This window comes from Paramormyrops kingsleyae, chromosome 22, assembly GCF_048594095.1.
Source record: "Paramormyrops kingsleyae isolate MSU_618 chromosome 22, PKINGS_0.4, whole genome shotgun sequence".
Taxonomy (NCBI): Eukaryota; Metazoa; Chordata; class Actinopteri; order Osteoglossiformes; family Mormyridae; genus Paramormyrops; species Paramormyrops kingsleyae.
The window spans coordinates 20950211-20972407 of record NC_132818.1 but is presented as its reverse complement, the minus strand read 5'-3'; the positions used below and the strand labels follow the sequence as shown (position 1 = coordinate 20972407).

The 22197-nt window shown below is 40.0% G+C and overlaps 1 protein-coding gene across 3 annotated transcripts in view; it reads right to left on the bottom strand.

Annotated features, from left to right (window-relative positions):
* scn4ab (sodium channel, voltage-gated, type IV, alpha, b) overlaps window positions 1-22031 on the bottom strand; it is a 29361-nt gene extending 7330 nt beyond the window's left edge. The window contains exons 1-21 of one of the 3 annotated variants that reach the window (XM_023835727.2): window positions 21802-22031; window positions 19105-19417; window positions 17909-18027; window positions 17510-17599; window positions 16115-16243; window positions 14595-14686; window positions 14239-14475; window positions 14084-14147; window positions 13738-13879; window positions 13145-13345; window positions 12766-12909; window positions 10473-10581; window positions 9581-9819; window positions 9003-9176; window positions 8404-8760; window positions 6689-7132; window positions 2332-2449; window positions 1926-2080; window positions 1535-1708; window positions 761-883; window positions 102-383 (exon numbers count right to left, since the gene is read on the bottom strand). In XM_023835727.2, the coding sequence (XP_023691495.1) occupies window positions 102-383; window positions 761-883; window positions 1535-1708; window positions 1926-2080; window positions 2332-2449; window positions 6689-7132; window positions 8404-8760; window positions 9003-9176; window positions 9581-9819; window positions 10473-10581; window positions 12766-12909; window positions 13145-13345; window positions 13738-13879; window positions 14084-14147; window positions 14239-14475; window positions 14595-14686; window positions 16115-16243; window positions 17510-17599; window positions 17909-18027; window positions 19105-19417; window positions 21802-21908 (3813 nt within the window). In that variant the 5' untranslated portion in view covers window positions 21909-22031. Of the gene's footprint in view, window positions 1-101; window positions 384-760; window positions 884-1534; window positions 1709-1925; window positions 2081-2331; window positions 2450-6688; window positions 7133-8403; window positions 8761-9002; window positions 9177-9580; window positions 9820-10472; window positions 10582-12765; window positions 12910-13144; window positions 13346-13737; window positions 13880-14083; window positions 14148-14238; window positions 14476-14594; window positions 14687-15895; window positions 15927-16114; window positions 16244-17509; window positions 17600-17908; window positions 18028-19104; window positions 19418-21801 lie in introns of those variants that run through there. The other 2 variants (XM_023835735.2, XM_072705060.1) reach the window with 2 other exon arrangements.
* Between the last annotated feature and the right edge of the window lie 166 nt (window positions 22032-22197).

Sequence of the window (22197 nt, the reverse complement as noted above, 5' to 3'; positions counted from 1 at the left end):
CCTTAATTTTCCAGGTCAAAAGACTGTACTGAGTAAAGTATATATATATATCAATGTTTATAATTTGAACAGAGTACAATCTGCCTTTCTATTAAACTCACCACTTGCAAAAGAGACAGGTAGCCCATGCCCACATTGTCAAAGTTGATCTTCAAGTTGACCCAACGCACATCATCGTGTTGTTCCATCAGAGCAAAGCATTCAGTCTTGTTGTTGACAATGTCCAGAGGGAAGATCTCCCCCGCGGTAACGTTGAGACAATAGTAGAATTTCCCAGCAAACAGGTTAACCCCCATGATGCTGAAGATGAGCCAGAAGATGAGGCAGACGAGCAGGACATTGAAGATGGAGGGTATGGCCCCCACCAGGGCATTTACCACCACCTTTCACACAAAATAGGAGATGCACACAATCAGAAAGTGCATCTCAAATGAACCCTTTATTGCCCAACAATCAATATCAGCAAAATATGCTGTCCACAATAACTTTATATATGTTTTTACATGTGTAAATTTGTTTACAGCTATGAGCCTAAAACAACAGTATGTGAGCAATGTTCTACACAGATGTCCAAGTGCTAGACCAAACTGACCGCATAAACCAGCCACTCTGAAAATACAGAAGATGGCTAAGTGGGCATACTGAATGTCTCCAGGAACACAGTTTTTTTTTTTGGTCATGTGGCATGTTGTCCGCCATTTGTCACGGACCTCCAACATCTTTCTGTGGATCTACCACAGGTTGTGAAAGCATCACTTACCCTCATTCCTTCAAACCTGGAGAGTGCTCTCAGAGGTCTCAGTGCCCTCAGGGTTCTCAAAGACTTGATTGGTCCCAGTTCAGAATATCCCAGTAAATTGGCTGTTAAGCTGATCAAAGAAACCTGCAATAAGAGTCCGGTTAAAAAAATCCAAATATTTGCTACTGTACTGTCCCTGTAAGAAAAGTAAAATACCAAAATATCAAAGCACACAATTATCTTGAATGGATCAAAATACCAACCATATTTGTTTATTTAATTATTTTAACTTTTAATATTTGCAATCAAAATAACATCAAAAGTCTACGGCTGTCACTCTTCTTGTGTACGTAACTTTGAACTGGAAAATCAGTACCTCACGTGAATCAACTGCAACATACATGATGTCCATCCAGCCTTTAAATGTTCAATTATTTGATGTAATATTGCATAACACTGAACTTTTTTTAAAGTTTGATTTGTCGGCGCTGCTTTGTGTCTGTTGACAGGTTCTTTTGGTAGATGAGTTTTATTTGGTGCCACTTTATCTTAAGTAAATTCTCAACCTTGGATTTTATAAATATTGCAGTATTTACTGCAATATTTTCAAATATCAACATCTGAATTTTTTCCAACATCGTTAAGCCCTAGTAGGGAACTCTTAGAATTCTTTAAGTGGAATTAAGTTGCTATTTTATTTACTAAAAATACAGCATTGCTACGACATGTATGTCTGGGTGAAAAGGGCTTCAGTTTACAGCTTTTGCATTCTCACAAAGAAAGAGAGACACTCACATCCACAATGAGGAAGTCCAGCCAGCACCATGCATTGGTAAAGTAAACCTTATACCCATATGCCACCCATTTTAGAAGCATTTCCACAATGAAAACATAGGTGAAGACTTGATCCGCATACTCCAGAAGGATTTTTATAACTCTGCGCTGTTCAATGTACACGTCTTCAAAAGCCTGCCAAGATATGAGCAAGAAAATAATGAAAATGTTGACCTGAAAATATGTAAAAAATAGTGCATTTATGCCATTTAATAAAATTCTGCTCCCAAAAAACTTTCAATGACAAAATAACGTAAAAAAAAAAATTCTTATGTTAGTCAATGTCAAAGTTGTTGGAAAAAATAAATCTACTTTTGTGTGAGTCTTAGGTTGTATGGGTATGTGAACATACCAAGGCTCCACTGCTCAGCAGGATCATAAAGATAATGAAAGATTCAAAGTAGTTGTGCTCCACGATAGTGAGGCAGGTCGTCCTGATGTTCCACCAGATCTTTCCTTTGCCTTCTGTGACATCCACCATTAGAAAGGGGAAGCGGCTGAAACAGGCTGAAGCATGACAAGGAAGCGTGAGAAGATGCAGCTTCACACTGGCACACCAGCAGTTTCATATGTTCTTCTGCGACATTATGATTAATCGCACAGCTGTACAAAAAAAACACCATTGTTGGCCTTCACAACAGGCCTGGCACAACATATATTATTATAGGCAGTGATTACATTATTGGTGGCTACAATGAGGTCGGTGCTAAGAACAGCCTGCTGTGTCCGTAGAAAACGCCTTTCCCTTTTCGCATTACCATCCGTGAAGCAAGGTTCTGGCTCGATCATATCCGGCTCCTCCTCCGGCTCCTCCTCCTCCTCAGGCACCTTCTCCTCTGTGACACTCTGAACTGCATTATCTGCCACTTCCTCCACCTAAAGGCGGGGGAGGGAGAGAAGGGCCACATCATTTGTTTCTTTTTCTCGAGCAGCTTTCTTTGGGAACATAGTAGGCCATTGCGATTTCCAGTCACTGCGTTGCCACCTTGTTCACTGAAGTCCACACATCTCTAATGCAAAATGCGCGCAGTGATGCATGATATTTAGACAATCTATTTCTTGAATATTCTGTTTGATAAATCATGCATTATTTGGCCATATAAAAATATAACTGTGACTTTCAAGTTTGCTACTTTGCTACTTGCTATACTGTATAATACTCAATACTCAAAGTAAGAATACTTGTATGTATTTGCTTAGATAAAGCATATTATAACAGAGCTTGAATCCTACTTCTGCTTTGTGTGTGTCTGTGCGTGCGTGATTAGGTTTATATTACATTGCGGGGACAAAATGTCCCACGCAACGTAATAAAAACTTGTTTTTTGATGTTGTGGGGACAATTTTTCAGCTCCTCGCAATGATCTTTGAATGCAATCAAAAAAGTAAAAATGCCAAAAGTCTCGTATTTTGTTTGGTTACTTATGGTCAAGGTTAGGGCTGGGTAGGGGTTAAGGTCGTCATGTTGTGATTAGAGCGGAGAGTCCCCACAAAGATTTCATTACAAACCTGTGTGTGTGTGTGTGTGTGGAGTTTGCATGTAAATTTGACCTGTCACAGACTGTCATCCCATTCAGCCTGTACCCCAGCCTACGATGCGCGCCATCGGCTCCAGGTCCCCCCTGTGACCCTGGACAGATGAGTGTTTGCAGGACAGATGGAGATCATGTTTTACTCATCTATACAGCTGTATATTTTACTGCAGAAGCAGACAAAGAGCCTAATTCAGTAGAGGTATAAAAGTAAAATTGTCTCTGACTTTAACCAAATGCTGTTACCTAATACTGATAAATAAGTTCTGTCACATTTCTGTTTCACTTTATTTTCTTTTCAGGTTTTAAATGCCAGTTTTCAACATGGAAAAGTTCAAAAGGCTAGCAAAATTTTTCATTAATTTTTCTTTTTTCACATATCAATAAAAACAATAGGTGATACACATTTTTCAGCCCCATTATAATTGTATAGGTGCTCCGTCATTGACCGACACATCGTTAAGTGGCGCATGACCGTATTATGAAATACATCACAGATATTATTGTCATGATCCAATCGTTCACTCCTCCCGTGTGCCACGCCCCCTCATTTACCTCGTGTGGAAATTCAGACTCTCATGATAAATAACGAAAACCTCGAAGACACATATTAATGGCTGCATAAAATTTATGCTCGGACAGCATTCATTAAAGAGTTTAGGGGGAACCAGAGACCACAGATTATCTTACTATTTTGTTTACCATGATTTTTCGCAGTATAGAGTGACAGCAGAGCTAAGTCTGCTATGCTATCAGGTTTCCAACAGTCTATGAACAGTCATATGATGGCTTCCTGGTTGAAGATTGCCTCAGCAGATGTCACCTATAATTTTAAATGAGCTTCTCCCAAAGTCCAATGATGTTTCAAGCAGTACATTACATTTTGCCATTATGAAAAACTTCTAACTTAAGAGAAAGCTAACCACTGTCCAAAGCCATTTTTGTGAGGCACAGGTAACATTAAAGTCTAACATTATTTTAGGCACCTAACATTTAAAGACACTTTCTCCACTTAAAATTAAAGGCTTAGAGAATGAATGCCGCAGCCACTTTGGCAATAAAAAGGCAATTGTTCCACTAGTGAAGATTAAAATTCATCATTGCTATAAGTATTGGGATAAATACCATTAGGCATGCAAAAGTGGCACATAGTTTATCGTGATTGCAGTATCTGAGTCAAAATTATTAAAGAATTTCTGAAAAAAACATCGATGTCATCGAATGGGGAATTGATTCAATCATTTTCTGAGAAACATAAATTGAACAGTAGCCAAAGACAATAGTCTTCCAGCACTCCCATCATATGCAGGGCATGTACCACTTAATGAGAACATTGCTTCAGCGTCTTACATAAGGTCAACACATCAACTATACTTCCATAGTTAGCATCACTAGCGAATACATGTGGAATCTCGTTCCAGGGTATCTGGAATTAGAAATTCCCTCAGTCCAAGGGGGATCTCATGACATATCCACATTTTTCTACAGATTCCAGTTGCAGGATTTAAAAAAAAATGAAAATCTATATTACCGTATGTATACCTATGCCTCAAATAGTTTAAGAAAAAAACAAAACCTTCGTTCCTTCCATTATGCAATATTGGACTGTCAGAATCTTATAACTAGCTAAAAATAGAATAAACTTTGGCCCTGTGCCAAATGATAATAATGACAATACGAAGAAGAAGAAGGAGGAGGAGGAGAAGAAGAACAAGAAGATTACTAATATGAGTAGTAGCAGTACAAAGCAACAGGGCCATCTTGCTGTACTGTGGCATAACAGTCGTAACAAATGAAAATCTGTTTACAACTTTACATGCACAACATCTAAATCTAGCAATACATTGGTTCAGCACTCTGACATGATTTAACAGCTCAGTACTATTGCTAGTGTACAGTACTGCCCAAAAGTCTTTGTCAGCCAAAGGAAAAGATGCTTAAATCATCCTCATGTTGGTGTACAGCTATGATACTAGGTCGGTCAAAGCATGTTAGTTTAACCATTTCAAAACCAAAGTATTTGGATTAATCATCTGGAGGCTACATGTGCAAGACATGTAACAACCCAGAACAGGGTGCCAACCCATTGCAGAGCGCACACACACACACACACACACACACACACACACACACACACGCACACACGCATCTATGGGCAATTTGGTAACTTCAATCAACTTCAGCATGTTTTTGGACTGTGGGGGGAAACCAGAGTACCCAGAGGAAACCACACGACGACACAGGGAGAACGTGCAAATGGAGACCAGTGGAGTCTCAAATCTTGGTCCCAGTAGTGTGAGGCAACAGTGCTAACCACTCCATCACTGTACCACCCCATTTCTCAAACTAATTTAATTAATTAATTGAGCAGGTTGTCAAGTGTAAGTAATATATGAAAGCAGTAGCCATCCAACACAATATCAGTAACGCTGACCATAAGTAACCATAAGTAACTGTTACTCTTCTGTTACGCTTAATTTACCTGTATTCTGATGTTATATTGTGTTTTTTGTTTTGAGTACATATACGCTTACTACCCAAATAAATTCTTTTGATTATTTTGATTGAGATTATGACTTTTACACAGTACTGTATTTTTTAACTCTGAAATTTTAGTAATTATCTAAGACAAAGTATAATTATTTTATATCTCATTATAAACAGATTCTATACGTTATTAAGTTGTACTTGTAACTTGTGCTTAAGAGGTACTCCTGCCTTGTACCAGATAGGATATGTTTTTGCCTCCGGAATTTCTCGAAAGTTTAACAGATTACATTATTCAAGATACCTTTCTGGACAGTACTGTTATACGGAGGTGTTGTGACCTTCCTATTAGCTAGTCAGCAGAGATGACAATACGAAGAAGAAGAAGGAGGAGGAGGAGAAGAAGAAGAACAAGAAGATTACTAATATGAGTAGTAGCAGTACAAAGCAACAGGGCAACATTATTCAAGATACCTTTCTGGACAGTACTGTTATACGGAGGTGTTGTGACCTTCCTATTAGCTAGTCAGCAGAGATGGATATTTCAGGTCCAGAAAGTTAAAATTTTTTGCTTCAATCAACAACTTCAGTATAACAAGTCACAGTAACAGAGTATTCAACTGGTTGGTTGTAACAAAATCTTGGTCTGGATTTTTACTTTCTGGGCCTGAATTATTAGTCAGGCCATTCTCCTTTCTCATTAAGAAGGCTTGTTTGCCCACAGAACTGTCAATGACTAAGCATTGTTTATCGCATCATTCTCTGTAAACTCCAGTCCATGTGAACTTAAGAAAAATAATACTGTAAATTAAAAAAAGGAAAAAAAAAACAAAAGAAATTAATTTCTGGTGGGAGACCAGTAACACCGTGAAAGCTAGTTACTTTCAACCAGGCTCTGATGCCAAGTTTCTGAAGACATGCTTGCTCAAAGTTGCAGAAATTGCATGGGCCCAACAAGCATTAGGCTTACACTCTGATTATATCATATTTTCATGCATCGTGTTTGTTCACCACTAGTTGGTGAATAACTGTGAGGTGATTTACTGCCAGGTATCCATAATGGTTATACTAGCAATTGCATTATGATTGGTCTCACCTTCTTTTTAATGATTCCGGTTTCATCATCTGAGGAGTAATCATAATCATTTGGGATATCAAGATCAGATTCACTTTTCGCAATGGGAATATTAACTGTCACCTTAGCATTGGTGACAAAGTCAATAGAAGAGACCCCATCAGTCAATGTGGATGAGGATTCCATCATCTGAAGATTGGTCTTGGGGTCCGCATCAGCATTCATGTGGTTTAACATAAGATTTTCCTTCTTTGAGTTGTCGTCCTCACCATCGCCTTCATTGGACTTGGCCTTCCTCCCCAGCATCCGCCTAATGAGTCCAATTATATAGGCTTTAATGAAATTAATGCCTCTGGTTATCCTGTTGATGGCGATCTGGAGGTTGTTCTCTCCCTCTTCATCAGAGGCTGACAGATTGTCCCCACTGAATGAGCTCAGAAGTAAGGCAAGGAAAAGATTCAGCACCTAAGAAAGGGAAGCGAAATGCAAGCTTACAAAGTGCTGTATCAGACTACATTTTCTAAAACTATTAACCACGACCTACATTTGATTCCAAACGTAATTATGCAGCATTTTAACTACTGTATAATAAAGCAAATCTAGATGCAGCATCACACAACCTCTAGGTAACAAGTCATCCCTCTTCAAGAAGCTGGAGATATTCATGGCAGATTGATGCCCCTGAATTGCAGTCTGAGTGGTATGCTTCAAATGACAGGATTTTATAGACTGAAGAATGTAGACTGTTAAGGAGGGTTCTTTTTCTGGTATGATTTTTTCTTATGATTAAAAAAATAGTCTAGATAGTCTAAATAATTCAAAAAGCTAGGTGGCACAGCCTCAACGTTTGTCAGCCAGATTCACAAATAAAGAGGACTGTTTTCACCTTTTACTATGACGGTTACTCTTTTGTCTTCTCACATTATATATAAACATCAGTTAGAAGTTCTATAACACCCACTAAAATTGATAAACATATGTAATAAACATAATTTAATTAGGAAATGAAATAACTTCCTGACATTGGCAGACCGAGCCTAAATGTGTTGAAGTAATTAATTTTTTTGAACATGTTCCAAAGCTCCTAAGATAGCAGGAACCCAGCTATAATGAACAGAAGATGAATAATCCACATGTCCAGATTTCAACCTTTTACATGTATGTAATCATCAACATTCAGGTGTCCAATTTGCGCTTTGTTTTATGAAAAAATAAAAAATGGGTGATCCAAAATCTAGCCCTCCCTCCTTCCAACAAACAAATAAGCCTCTTATGACACTGTAAGCGATGAGCTTCAGTTTCCGCCAGCTTTGTATTTACCAATAAGAACAGCTATACTACTGCGTAGTGTTACTTATCTGCTAGGTTTCCTGATCTTGTGATTTCTCAGCTGTTTGTCTGGATGCCTGTGTGGGTACGCATGTGCCAAGGGTTTATTTGAGAGGGGTCTTCGCACATATACCAAGGTCAGAACCACTGTTTGCTGGCTCAAGTCATAAGATTTAAATAGATCTCTTCACAAATCTCCTAAATCGTAGGACACAATCTCATTTATGCTTAAAAGCCATGCATTGGATAACCTCTTTAAAATGTGTAGGTTTCGCAGTCCTTTGTTGTATACTGTTAGGTAAACTCACTATTCCGAATTCAGCCTAACTACAGTATGAATCAAAATTATAGAAAATAGTGAGCAGAACATTTAATTCCGTTTTCTTTTTATATTACGGTTCACTCACCACCAGGTTTCCAATGACCATGACCATCATGAAGACAACCAGGCACATGCCTTGGCCTGCGACCTCCATGCAGTCCCACATAGTCTCGATCCATTCACCACACAAGATGCGGAAGACGATGAGGAATGAATGGAAGAAGTCTGTCATGTGCCACCGGGGTAGTTCGCAGTCAGACGAGATCTTGCAGACACAGTCCTTGTAGTTTTTCCCAAAAAGCTGCATGCCCACCACAGCGAAGATGAAGACGATGATGGCTAAAACCAGAGTCAAGTTGCCCAGGGCGCCCACGGAGTTCCCAATGATCTTGATCAGCATGTTGAGGGTTGGCCAGGACTTGGCGAGCTTGAAGACTCGCAGCTGGGTTCATCGTGAAGCTCAGAGTCAAACTTCCTACACACGTCACTCTCATAACAATGCAATAACAACAAATATGTACATGCTAATTAAGCATTTTAGGAGAATGGGATTAGGATTTCAGTATTCCCTGTCCAAATCACAATAAAATAACTGTAATAAAAGTGCAAAACAGCTCCTCATTATTTGAGATGAACAATGGTTGAGTTACGTATGTCTTGAACTTAATGAGAAAAGAGTCTTACCAAACGGAAGGACCTCAACACAGACAGACCCTGAACATTGGCCAGTCCCAGTTCCACGAGACTGAGTGTGACAATGATGCTGTCAAAGATGTTCCATCCAACTTGAAAATAGTAGTAGGGATCCATGGCTATAAGCTTAAAGACCATCTCAGCTGTGAAGATCCCAGTGAAAACCTAGTGACAGAGGAAGAACCATGCTGCACAATATTCTGATAATATAAAAAAGACATTAGCAGTAGCGTTGGAAGGAGTTGGGAGGGACCAAATTTGCCCCAAGCGGATGCTATGCCATCACTAGACAACCAGTTAACAGGACATCAGAGATGCACTGTTACATATTCTTTCCATGTTATAAAGGAAACTTGTTTTATTTGACTTATATTTTCATTTATAGTTGTCCACCCAACTGTCCAATGATTAACAAGAATAAAAAATTGTCAGCCTATGAAATAAATGGAAAAGTGGTAAAAACCTGTGGTGTGTAAAACCTTTGACTGGTAGCGTATGTGAGAAGAGCGATGTAAATAAGATATTACTCACATCGTAATGGCATTGTGACGGAGGGGCCGGTGTCTTACCAGGTTTCCCACACTCAACATTTCCGCAAAGCTTTCACTCATTGGATAGTGTTCCATGGCCATGAAGAGGGTGTTCAGCACAATACAGATTGTGATGCCTAAGTCAACGAAAGGGTCCATGACGACGAAATACGTCCACTTCTTAAAAACAATCCACGCTGTACAGCAGTCCCACTTCAGGAAGTTGTTGGCAAACTTGTACCACCTCGGGGGACATGGCCGCTGGCCTTCTTCTAGATCTGGCAGAATAATTTGTTTTGGGTGAGGCTAAACACAGTGTCCACACATGAGCAAAAAGCACCTTCAGAGGCCCCAATAGAGGCTAGTTAGGCACTGCATAACAACACTGCTGATACAGCAGAACTTAGCACACAGATGTTTGTCTGCACTCAATTAAAATTACCATCGTTATTAAAATACAGTAGTAAATCTATTTAAAACAAAACTACATGGTTCATTTATTGATATTGATACTAGACAGATGTGAAGAGGGGTTTTAGTAAAAGAATTGTTAAAAAATTAGCATCTTTTTAAAGTATATGGTACAGTACATACTTTTATTTATTTGGAGTGTTTTGCGCAGTTTTTGGATAAATTTTTGATACAAGGCAAATTGTTTTCAGATTGTATTAGCTGACAGAAACAGAAAAAATATTAACAAAAATTATACAATTGTAATGCTTGTATGTTTGTACAATGTTTGTTATTAATGTATATTAAAGCTGTTAAGATATATTAGGATACTACGGTATACTTACATACTGCTTATAAATGTTCTATGACTACATTATGAAAGTGCACTAAATGTTCAAATGCATTATAAAGGCATTGTGAAGGTACAGTTAATGTAAAGTGTTAACAAATAAACTGCTGGCTATATTTCTTTGGTTACCTTCCAAGACATTAGCGACATCACTCGCATCGCTGGCTTTTCTGCTCTGTTTGCCTGGCTCCTCTAGGTGTTCTCTGCTGAGCTTCTCATCTTTTACATCTGGCCTCCCCTTGAAAACAGAAAAACTGTCACAACATACTCCAGCATGTCTGGGCCATGTGGTAGGTAAGGTCGCCAAGACCCAAAACTGTCACAACATACTCCAGCACGTCTGGGCCATGTGGTAGGTAAGGTCGCCAAGACCCAAAACTGTCACAACATACTCCAGCACGTCTGGGCCATGTGGTAGGTAAGGTCGCCAAGACCCAAAACTGTCACAACATACTCCAGCACGTCTGGGCCATGTGGTAGGTAAGGTCGCCAAGACCCAAAACTGTCACAACATACTCCAGCACGTCTGGGCCATGTGGTAGGTAAGGTCGCCAAGACCCAAAACTGTCACAACATACTCCAGCACGTCTGGGCCATGTGGTAGGTAAGGTCGCCAAGACCCAAAACTGTCACAACATACTCCAGCACGTCTGGGCCATGTGGTAGGTAAGGTCGCCAAGACCCAAAACTGTCACAACATACTCCAGCACGTCTGGGCCATGTGGTAGGTAAGGTCGCCAAGACCCAAAACTGTCACAACATACTCCAGCACGTCTGGGCCATGTGGTAGGTAAGGTCGCCAAGACCCAAAACTGTCACAACATACTCCAGCACGTCTGGGCCATGTGGTAGGTAAGGTCGCCAAGACCCAAAACTGTCACAACATACTCCAGCACGTCTGGGCCATGTGGTAGGTAAGGTCGCCAAGACCCAAAACTGTCACAACATACTCCAGCACGTCTGGGCCATGTGGTAGGTAAGGTCGCCAAGACCCAAAACTGTCACAACATACTCCAGCACGTCTGGGCCATGTGGTAGGTAAGGTCGCCAAGACCCAAAACTGTCACAACATACTCCAGCACGTCTGGGCCATGTGGTAGGTAAGGTCGCCAAGACCCAAAACTGTCACAACATACTCCAGCACGTCTGGGCCATGTGGTAGGTAAGGTCGCCAAGACCCAAAACTGTCACAACATACTCCAGCACGTCTGGGCCATGTGGTAGGTAAGGTCGCCAAGACCCAAAACTGTCACAACATACTCCAGCACGTCTGGGCCATGTGGTAGGTAAGGTCGCCAAGACCCAAAACTGTCACAACATACTCCAGCACGTCTGGGCCATGTGGTAGGTAAGGTCGCCAAGACCCAAAACTGTCACAACATACTCCAGCACGTCTGGGCCATGTGGTAGGTAAGGTCGCCAAGACCCAAAACTGTCACAACATACTCCAGCACGTCTGGGCCATGTGGTAGGTAAGGTCGCCAAGACCCAAAACTGTCACAACATACTCCAGCACGTCTGGGCCATGTGGTAGGTAAGGTCGCCAAGACCCAAAACTGTCACAACATACTCCAGCACGTCTGGGCCATGTGGTAGGTAAGGTCGCCAAGACCCAAAACTGTCACAACATACTCCAGCACGTCTGGGCCATGTGGTAGGTAAGGTCGCCAAGACCCAAAACTGTCACAACATACTCCAGCACGTCTGGGCCATGTGGTAGGTAAGGTCGCCAAGACCCAAAACTGTCACAACATACTCCAGCACGTCTGGGCCATGTGGTAGGTAAGGTCGCCAAGACCCAAAACTGTCACAACATACTCCAGCACGTCTGGGCCATGTGGTAGGTAAGGTCGCCAAGACCCAAAACTGTCACAACATACTCCAGCACGTCTGGGCCATGTGGTAGGTAAGGTCGCCAAGACCCAAAACTGTCACAACATACTCCAGCACGTCTGGGCCATGTGGTAGGTAAGGTCGCCAAGACCCAAAACTGTCACAACATACTCCAGCACGTCTGGGCCATGTGGTAGGTAAGGTCGCCAAGACCCAAAACTGTCACAACATACTCCAGCACGTCTGGGCCATGTGGTAGGTAAGGTCGCCAAGACCCAAAACTGTCACAACATACTCCAGCACGTCTGGGCCATGTGGTAGGTAAGGTCGCCAAGACCCAAAACTGTCACAACATACTCCAGCACGTCTGGGCCATGTGGTAGGTAAGGTCGCCAAGACCCAAAACTGTCACAACATACTCCAGCACGTCTGGGCCATGTGGTAGGTAAGGTCGCCAAGACCCAAAACTGTCACAACATACTCCAGCACGTCTGGGCCATGTGGTAGGTAAGGTCGCCAAGACCCAAAACTGTCACAACATACTCCAGCACGTCTGGGCCATGTGGTAGGTAAGGTCACCAAGACCCACCTTTGCATCAGAGAGAGAGTCCATTGAGATGTCGTCTCTGCCTCCCAGGTTGCGTTTATCTATAGCAAGTTCCTGCTTAGATCCAAGACCCTCAACCTGATTCTCGGGCTTCTTCCCGCTGATCTTTTCTTTTGGTCCATGCTTCTGTCAATTAGGCCATAATTCATGCCTCTGTCAGTTATCCCCTAAACCAATTAAAAATATTTTGCTTTGTTCTAGGGCAAAACTGTTGCTTTAAAACAACATCCATTATTGTAAGTTTTATCAAGAAGTGGTAACAGGTGGTAGCAGGAAATGCTAATGGCTTTTTTAGAGCTAACTGTGCTGTTGAACTATGTATTAGATTTGTCTGGATCACACATTTGTCAGCAAAGCTAACCTGGGCCTCTTGTTTTTTGAGTTGCTCCATGATTTTCTGGTATTCCTCTTCCTTCTCCTTAGCCTCAGCAATGGTAGCCTCATTCTGCTCCGCATAGGCCATAGCCACCACGGCCAGAATGAGGTTGATGAGATAGAAGGAACCCAGGAAGATGATGACCACAAAGAAGATCATATAGGTCTTGCCCGCAGCACGTAGCGTCTGCATAAAGGGAACATACGACCATATAAATCTCCATCCTAGCAGAGTCAAAACTTAGTAAATATCATAACTAAAATAAAAATGTTGCAGAATTGAATAAATGACCCTATTCCAATTACAAGGGAACATTTCAAATCAATCACTCCATCCATCCATCCATCCATCCATATGCTTATCCAGTGCATGGTAACATTGGGCCTGTAGCCTATCTCAGGTTGCACAGGATACAAGACAAAGGAACGCCCTGGACAGGAGAGCAATCCAACAAAGACCGACATATTTCATCTTGTTGATTTTTAATTACAGTTTTAGTGAAGTTTAGGATTAAATCATTCTTAAATGCTACAGTATCGATAAACAGCAGACTTGGTAATAATGTGTTTATCGTGTACCAGCTGAAACAGGTTCTCCCAGAAGTCCTGTGTCATCAGGCGGAAGAGGGCAAGGAAAGCCCAGCCGAAGGAGTCGTAGCTTGTATACCCATAGTTTGGGTTTCTGCCAGCTTTCATGCATGTATACCCCTCAGGGCATTTTCTGTTAAGTCATGAATAAACAATCAGTGAATCAATTATGAGTCAAAGACAGTAACTCTCAAAAATATGCCCCAGAAAACAAAACAGAAATACTCATTTAATTCTATTGTAGTTTCATGACCTGAAGTTAATCTGTTTTTTAGTTTTGTATTAATAAATACATCAACTTTTCAGGCAGTTAATTAGTGTATTTAAATAGACCCACCCAGCATCAGAGCTGTTCCCACAAATGAGCGCATCAACTTGACCTTCTAAAAAGTAGTGGTTATCTAGCGCAAACAGAAACAGACCAGTATCAGAAAGACCATTGCAAAATTCGCAGTATAGTTAATTTACCCAAGTAATATCATTGTGCCATACCTATGTCATCAATGTACTCGGTGAAATCAAACTGTGTTGCATTCACATCCTCAGTGGAGTTAAAGAGCCAGCTGCTGTTAGTCGCAGGAGGCCAGCGAATGCACTTGTGTCTCAGGTTACCCATGAAGAGCTGCAACCCAACGAGGGCAAAGACGGCGAGGCAGAACACTGTGAGGATCATCACATCCGCTAACTTCTTCACTGATTGGATGAGTGCACCCACAATAGTTTTTAAACCTGAGCGAGACAGAGCACAGAACGATTATGATCCCCGTGCATTCTAAAATATCTGAACAGGCTTTCATAAGGAACACACCCTACATGACCCACAGCAGGTCATTTAAAGGGCAACATACCGGGAATTACAGTGATTGTTTTAAGTGCTCGGAGTACACGGAACGTTCTGAGTGCTGACACATTTCCAAGATCGACAAACTCTGTGACATACCTGCAGAGAAAAATATCATATCAGTAAATTAACACAACTCATTAATCTGTGCACAAAGTGGTCAGCTTTGGAAATCAATCCTTATACAGTACAATACAAAAGGCAACAGACTGACTTTTTAAAGAACAATTTCTAAATGTAAGTGGTCTGTCTATCTGGTTAAAGCATTTAAAACTGATTTTGAACTCAGCAGACATATTACACTTTTGCACTTTTCTTTATTTAAAAGGTTTTAAGAAAATAAAAATAACGTTAAGTAACTTGTTACTGAATTTTGATGACAACTTGTGACAAGCCTTACATTATGATATTTTTTTACTGATAACTAGCATTGAGTATTAAACTATTGTTGAGCTATTTGTTAAGCTAATGTTCTATACATGTTCTACAATTTTATTTTCAAATTTTGTATTCTTGACATGCTTGCTTTGGCGTAGCACAATGAAGAAGGCTTGATCTTGTGGAGACTCTTCCAGAACACCACGGAAGAGGCCAAAATTAATCCGACAGGGTAGTCGGCTAAAAATATATCAGGCGTATCACTTTGCAAGGTGGACAAACATTTTCATAAAGCGGCACCATGTTTCCTGCTTAATCTGTCACATGAGTCCCGGAGGTGTCAGTGGGGAGTAGAGAGGAAGTATAGGGCTTATAAAAGCTGTGTGGATGGTGGGGCTATAAAAGTGACATAATCCCTTTCTGACGTTTGAGTCCCAAAATGTAAGAGGCTCTCCCTGTATCTTGGACAGCAGCCGCATCCGAGCGAAGATATGCTACGTCTAGAACTGACAGTACAGGCGGTCCCCTGGTTAGGAAGGAGATCCAATCCCGAAGTCTGTCCTTAAGTGAATTTCTAGGCAGGGCCGTAGCCAGCTATGAGGTCCGGACCGTAGTCATTTTTAAGAGCTAAAATAAAAACTGAAGCTAAATATTCACTTGAATAAAAAAATAGGCTAAGTAATGTTTCATATGACTAATTAAAATAATAATAATAAAAAAAACAGTTTATGAAGGGGACGGTATCAATAACGCGATTGACGAGACCGTCTTCCCACCCTCGGGTCCCAGACCTCGCTATTTTTCAAACTGTGGCTACAAACCTGTTTCTAGGTAAGTCGGAAAAATAATAATACAACACATAATAATAATAATAATAATAATTATAATAATAATAATAACTATACAGTAATAATAAAAGTAGCTACATACGGTACTTACTGTATCTCGAACCGGCGAACCGTTGAAGTCGCGTGACGTTTTCACGAGCGTCACAAATAGCGCGTGCGTTCGTTATTACGAACTATTTAACCCGAATTTTTAATATATTACTCTTTATGTCAGTCCGTTTGTAATTAAGTACGCGTTGCAAGTAAAGTCAGGCGCTCTTAACCTGTGGACTGCCTGTATTTCCAGTATCTTAATACTTACGCCATGGTGATGACCATGAAATCAAGCCAGTTCCATGGATCTCGTAGGAATGTGAAACTTCCAATGCAGAAGCCTCGTGACAGAATTTTGATAGTCGCCTCAAATGTATAAATACCGGTGAACACATACCTGCAGAAAGAGGAAAAAAATGTTGAAGGTCAGGACCGAGCCATGGTTCATACGATTGTTCAAAGGCCACTAAATAAAACTTTCAGTGTCAATCCCCCCCCCCCCCCTCCTCAATGTTTATAACATCATAAACATTATAATTCACGATATAATATAAATATGCAGATATGAATAGATTCTAATGTGTTACATAAACATCCACATATATCCATCAACAATATGCTTGCAAAGTTAATGGACTAAAAATACTGATGCACTATATCAGATCTGTATGGGCATTATCATACCTCTTTTTATTGTTAATGTTAACATAAAACGGTCAGGTGGTTGTAATCATTTGAGAAAAAAAATTACAAAAATAATATAAAGAAACAATAGCAGATATGTAGGATGAAATCAATTAACTGTGTGTCGTCTATATCAGGGGTCATCAACATGGTGCCCGCGGGCACCAGGACGCCCCCAAGGACCACATGAGTCGCCCGCGGACCTGTTCTAAAAATAGCACAACTCACCAGTGAGCAGCGTCTAAAATTTAATTTGATCCTGTTGCTATTCTTCTTTAATCACATTTGTATTTACTGTATATAGATTTGAAAATGACAATATCTAAAAAAGCATTTAAAACATGTTTATTATACATGAAATTTAGATAAGTTTAGGAGGGCGTTTGAAACTGGTACCCCTTCGTATGGCTCAGCACCCGTGAAGTAGCTCTCAGTTTCAAAAAGGTTGGGACCCCTGGTCTATACAATAAACTACAAAAAGCCTTTGTATTGCTTCTTGGACAGATTTTAAACGTTAAGCTTCGAAAGAAAACTAGAATTCACTGGAACACTGTATGCGAAATGTATATGCGAATAAAAATTGAAGAATAGAGACTGCTTGTTTTATTCCTTTCTATTTGTGTTATTTATTTTGACTTATTTACTTTCTCCCCATTCCCATTATTTATATTTTGTAGTACAAGCATATTGTTTGTGTGGCTGTATGTGCAACTATGTGAGCCTCAACACAAGCATTTCATTGTACAGATGTCTCAGTCATACTGTGCATGTGACAAATAAAGACTTTGACTTTGTTGCGTAAAATCCATAGCAGTTTTGAGTATACTAACCAGTTTGGACGCTGGACATTTCCAATTTTATATTGCATGACATAGTCCCATTTGCAAATGCGCAGCACTTTACAGTTATCCATAGAAAGTACTCACACTGGCAGAACAAATCATGTCATTTCACTTCAATAAAGGCACGGAAAACTTACTCAACAGTTTTACTCCATGCTGGAGGGTTGCTCATCGTCATGAACACACAGTTTGACAGGATAGTTACCATGATGAACATGCTGAACAACGTAACGTGGAGTTAAGGATATCGAATGTTTTTTGCTGTAGCCAAAACATGCACTTAAGCTAATCTCTGCTCTTCCCTGGTTTAAGTAATTGTTTCCAAAATAACTCATTGCTATTTAGCTGTTAAAAAATATTATGCAAAATTCTGAACAATTCTAGAAATATATTAAAATATAACATACCACTTAGATCCCTTTTTGGTTGTGCTTAACAAGAACAAAACTACCACAGAAGATTTTTTATATGGAACAGTACAGTAACTTACAAAATTTAATGACAGCCTTATTTGGAACCGATTTGAAAAAGGATATCAATGTATGAGAACTCTGATAGCTGATCTCCTCACAATATTGAAAGGGCTCAAAAAGTAGCAGGCAGGTTCAGCATTAAACCTGTAGATTGTGTTTCCTTTGGAGATGACTATGAATGTCTGGAGGTAGAGAGAGATGGCAAATATTACCATTATTTATTTTATTAAAGCGATAAGCGGCAAAGCACAACCAGGAACTGCAAGGGTAAAATGTGGTTTATGTAACAAAAAGCAATTCTTTTAATGGATTAGTAGACATGAATCACAGGGATAACTATTAGATGCCTTTTAATTGCTTGAGGACATTGACAAATTCTAATACAAAATGGAAATCGTGGGTTAGAATTTCAGGAAACTGTATCCTGTATACAAACTAACATATGACTAAAATATTATGATGAATGTATCAGTCATATCGATATAGCATTCCTTATATGTCCTATTTTGTTTGAGAGTCAAATGTCAACTGAAGGAATTGAATTATTTTGTATTGCAGGCAAAATTTGTTCATAAGAAACGAAATTTGTTTCTAGATACATAAACCAAAACAGAAAATAGCTTACTATTAATTTTTACTTAGAGATTCTTGAATATTCAAAGAACCCGTCATGTCTGATTCTATTATAATTTATACACCCAACCATTTTTCATCTGCTTGTACAGTACAAGGTTACAGGTCCTTCATTACCTCCAATTATGCATGAATTATCTAGGTAGGACACAAAAACATTGGAAATGTTGGTTTCAAATTACAAACGCTCCCCAGGTTACAATGGTCCGTATTACAATATTTCGATTTTACGATGGATATGATTATTCAATTAATTACATGAGATATTCAACACTTCATTATAAAATAGGCTTTGTGTTAATGATTTTGCCCAACTGTAGGCTGATCTAAGTGTTCTAAACATGTTTAAGGCAGGCTAGGCTATGATGTTTGTTAGGTGTCCTGCAGTAAATTTCATTCTCGCTTTACAATATTTTTGCCTTATAATAGGTTTATCGGATCATAACCTGGGGAGCATCTGTACTAGCACATGATCTTAAAATGTTTAGGTCAAAAAGCAAGTGACAACCTCTGCAGGGTTTCTTAAGATTTCATTTATAGCATTCATAAATATACTTTTGGAATATGCCACATTTGGTCTTAAAAATGGAGATTTTAGATCTGAGGTTCTTAAGGACTGGACTGACTTTCTGTGCTTTGTAGAAAGGATCCAGATCTTCCAGAGGTATATTCATCATCTCTGGTGGTGGGTCTCCATAGATGAATGGCAGGACCTTGCCGGCTTCCAAATCACTGCTGGGCTTTGGGAGCTCCTCCTCTGCTACCTCTACATCCTTGCTCTTCTCAGGTTTTTCCTCGAGGATCCGCCGCTCGATCTCCGCCAGCGACTCCGGGGTGAAACGACGGAACGCATCACTGCTAGTGGAAGGGAGCAGTTTTGCCATCTTGGCATTCTGCAGTGCAAGGGATTGCACCACGTTGCGGTCTTTCAGCAGGGGGCTGAAGGGGAAGGAGAGAGAGGGAATGCGGGGGTCCACAGGTTAAGCCTTAGATCAAGAAGTATACCATCAGTTATGTCCCCCCAGCTGTAGTGACAAATATCAGGCAACTTCCTTTTCAGAACCTTGCCAATATATATCACAACTACCCCTCTGTGGCGTGTGGCTCAGTGGGCTAGGTCTCTGTGCTTGCCATTGGAAGGAGATTTCTTTGCACCTCAACAAGGAAAGGGCATCGACATATTAACAATGTCTCACTTATCTGTTTGATTTAGAAAAGCTCAGATATGACCTTCTGCCTCTTCGTTTATATGCATATTGACATTTGGCCAGTGCTGTTGCAGATGTAATGTTAAATTAGAGTCTAAATAAATGGTTTACTGGCAGTTAAAAGCACAACACTCGGTGAGTAACCAATATCGTATTCCTCGCCTAAAAATCACATTTTTGTTACAAAAACCATGGATGTAATTTAGGCTTTTATTAATAAAGTTTTATGGGTTTGCATTACATTATCTGTATGTGATTTTTTTCATGATTGTTTATCACTGCATTCTTAATGATGCCCCAAAAGAGACCGTGGCAAGGGCACAGATGCCCCTCCCCATCCGCACGAGTGAACACCCCACCCCGGTGCCATGGTCCATGTATGGGTGTATGTTTTAAAGAGCAAGATGACAAACGAGAATGAAAGAATTCCTATGTGGCTGTACTCATACAAAGGTCAAATAAAATATCATTTCATTATATTTCTTTACAAATGGCCTAAACAAAATGGACAACCATTCAGCATTTTATGTAGAAAAATTCTTTAAAGAATTCTGTCCTAAGGATCTTATATTGCTGTTACGTCACAGAACCTAATCACAATGGGCACAATGGAATGAATCTTCAAACTCAATGAAGGTGCATTAAGCAAGACAGTAATACTGCAACAGTATATTTAACAAGTATGAACCGTAATGACAGTTTTGTGGAGTGTATTTACGATGCATCTAAAAGCAGTGACAATCTATGGGCCAGGCGCTATCTTTTTCTGTCTAGCATCACTACTGCCAATGAAATTCGAGGATCCATATAAATTTGGCATTAAATGTTTGACTATTTAAGATGCTGAAAATATTCACGCACACACTGCAGTTTTAAAATTCAAGAAGTTTCGAATGGTTACAGAGTTGCAGAAACTGGCAGATTTCCAAAGCATTCGGACACCACAACAATGAGTCATATCAACAACACCCCACCGTTACATACTGTGTTATCTAATAGCGACTGGCAAGCAAAGCCGCTTTCTCAAGATTATTATCTGGTGACAGTTACAGCCAAAATCAGTGGCTGTGCATACAGTAGACCAGGGGTGCCCAACTCCAGTCCTGGGGGGCCGGAGCCCTGTGTAGCTTAGTTCTTTCCCCGTTCCACCATAAATGATTCAGCTCAAGAGCTGTGTGGTAATTAGCACAAGGAGGTGTGTTAAATGAGGGGAAACCCAAAAATGTGCAGGGCTCTGGTCCCCCAGGACTGGAGTTGGGCACCCCTGCAGTAGACCGTTGTGTAAACTTGTTTGTTAGCTTTAAGATAAAATTACTTCTTCCAATTATTGTGATACGTGGTATTCCATATCTGTTAAATGATGTTCTTCAGAAAACTAGACATTTATATAAAATAAAAAATGAAAACACATGGTATATACGCAAAGGTTCCGTAAAGTCTGTAATATTTGGCATTCCTTGACACATATAGGATCTGTAACAAAAAAAACAGATCTACTTAGATCTGTTGTCTTTTCCCTCGTCTGTGTGTAATACTAATGTCACTAAGAAATATAAACAAAAAAATACAAGCTAAACACAGGCAAACAAAATGCATAAAAGGGCAAACTGCATAAAAAGCACTTAAGTAAAGGATAAAAGAAATAACATCAAAAGCATAAAATTTGGAATCTGATTTGTTTCTGAAAATTGACAATATCTGCTTTGGCTACAAGGAAGTATAAAATATTGAAGATGTAGTACTGACCTAAGAACTAAACTGAAATACCACTGAAAAACAAAACAAAGGAACAACAACATCAACAAAATGCTATCTGGTTATACTGATAAAAGAATATTTTTAATTAACATTACTTCCACAAAAGTTGGGTCTGAGAATAATGTGAAGAAACATTGAGAGGGAAGACGAGGAAGGTAATACAGGAAATCATTGCTCTGAAAACAAACCAAAGCAAGTATTGTGAAGGTGGTAGATAGAAAGCATGTGTGTAAATAAAACAGACCCTTCAAGACAGAATTGGAGATACTTCAATAAACCCAGCAGGAAAACCCACCAAAGCAAAAAGCTAAGGCACTTCTCCTCCATAAACAGATTAAAAGGTACATTTCCACTTACAGCAACCGAGGACATATTTTAAGATCTTTGGCTTTCAAGATTCTCTTCACTGGTCTAACTCGGTTTCTGTTCCAGATGTCTAGCAGCAACATCTCTTTGGGATTCATCGCTCGTCCTCTCGGTCTTCCAACGTCGGTTGGTTACTTTGCGTTCAGTGCAAATGAGCCCGTTTTTCTCGAGCGCTTTAGTTCAACACAGCTCAGTGCCCTGGTGCTAAGTGAGGCAGCCTTTGTATAACAACATCTTGTACGGAACAGAATTCCTGACGTCTGACCCAATCTAAGAATCAGACTTTTTTTTCATCCTTGGACACTGAAAACAGAGCGGGTCTGTTATCAGCAAGTGAAAGATGTCAAATTTTCTAAAGGGCCGACATAATCATAAAAAATTACATCA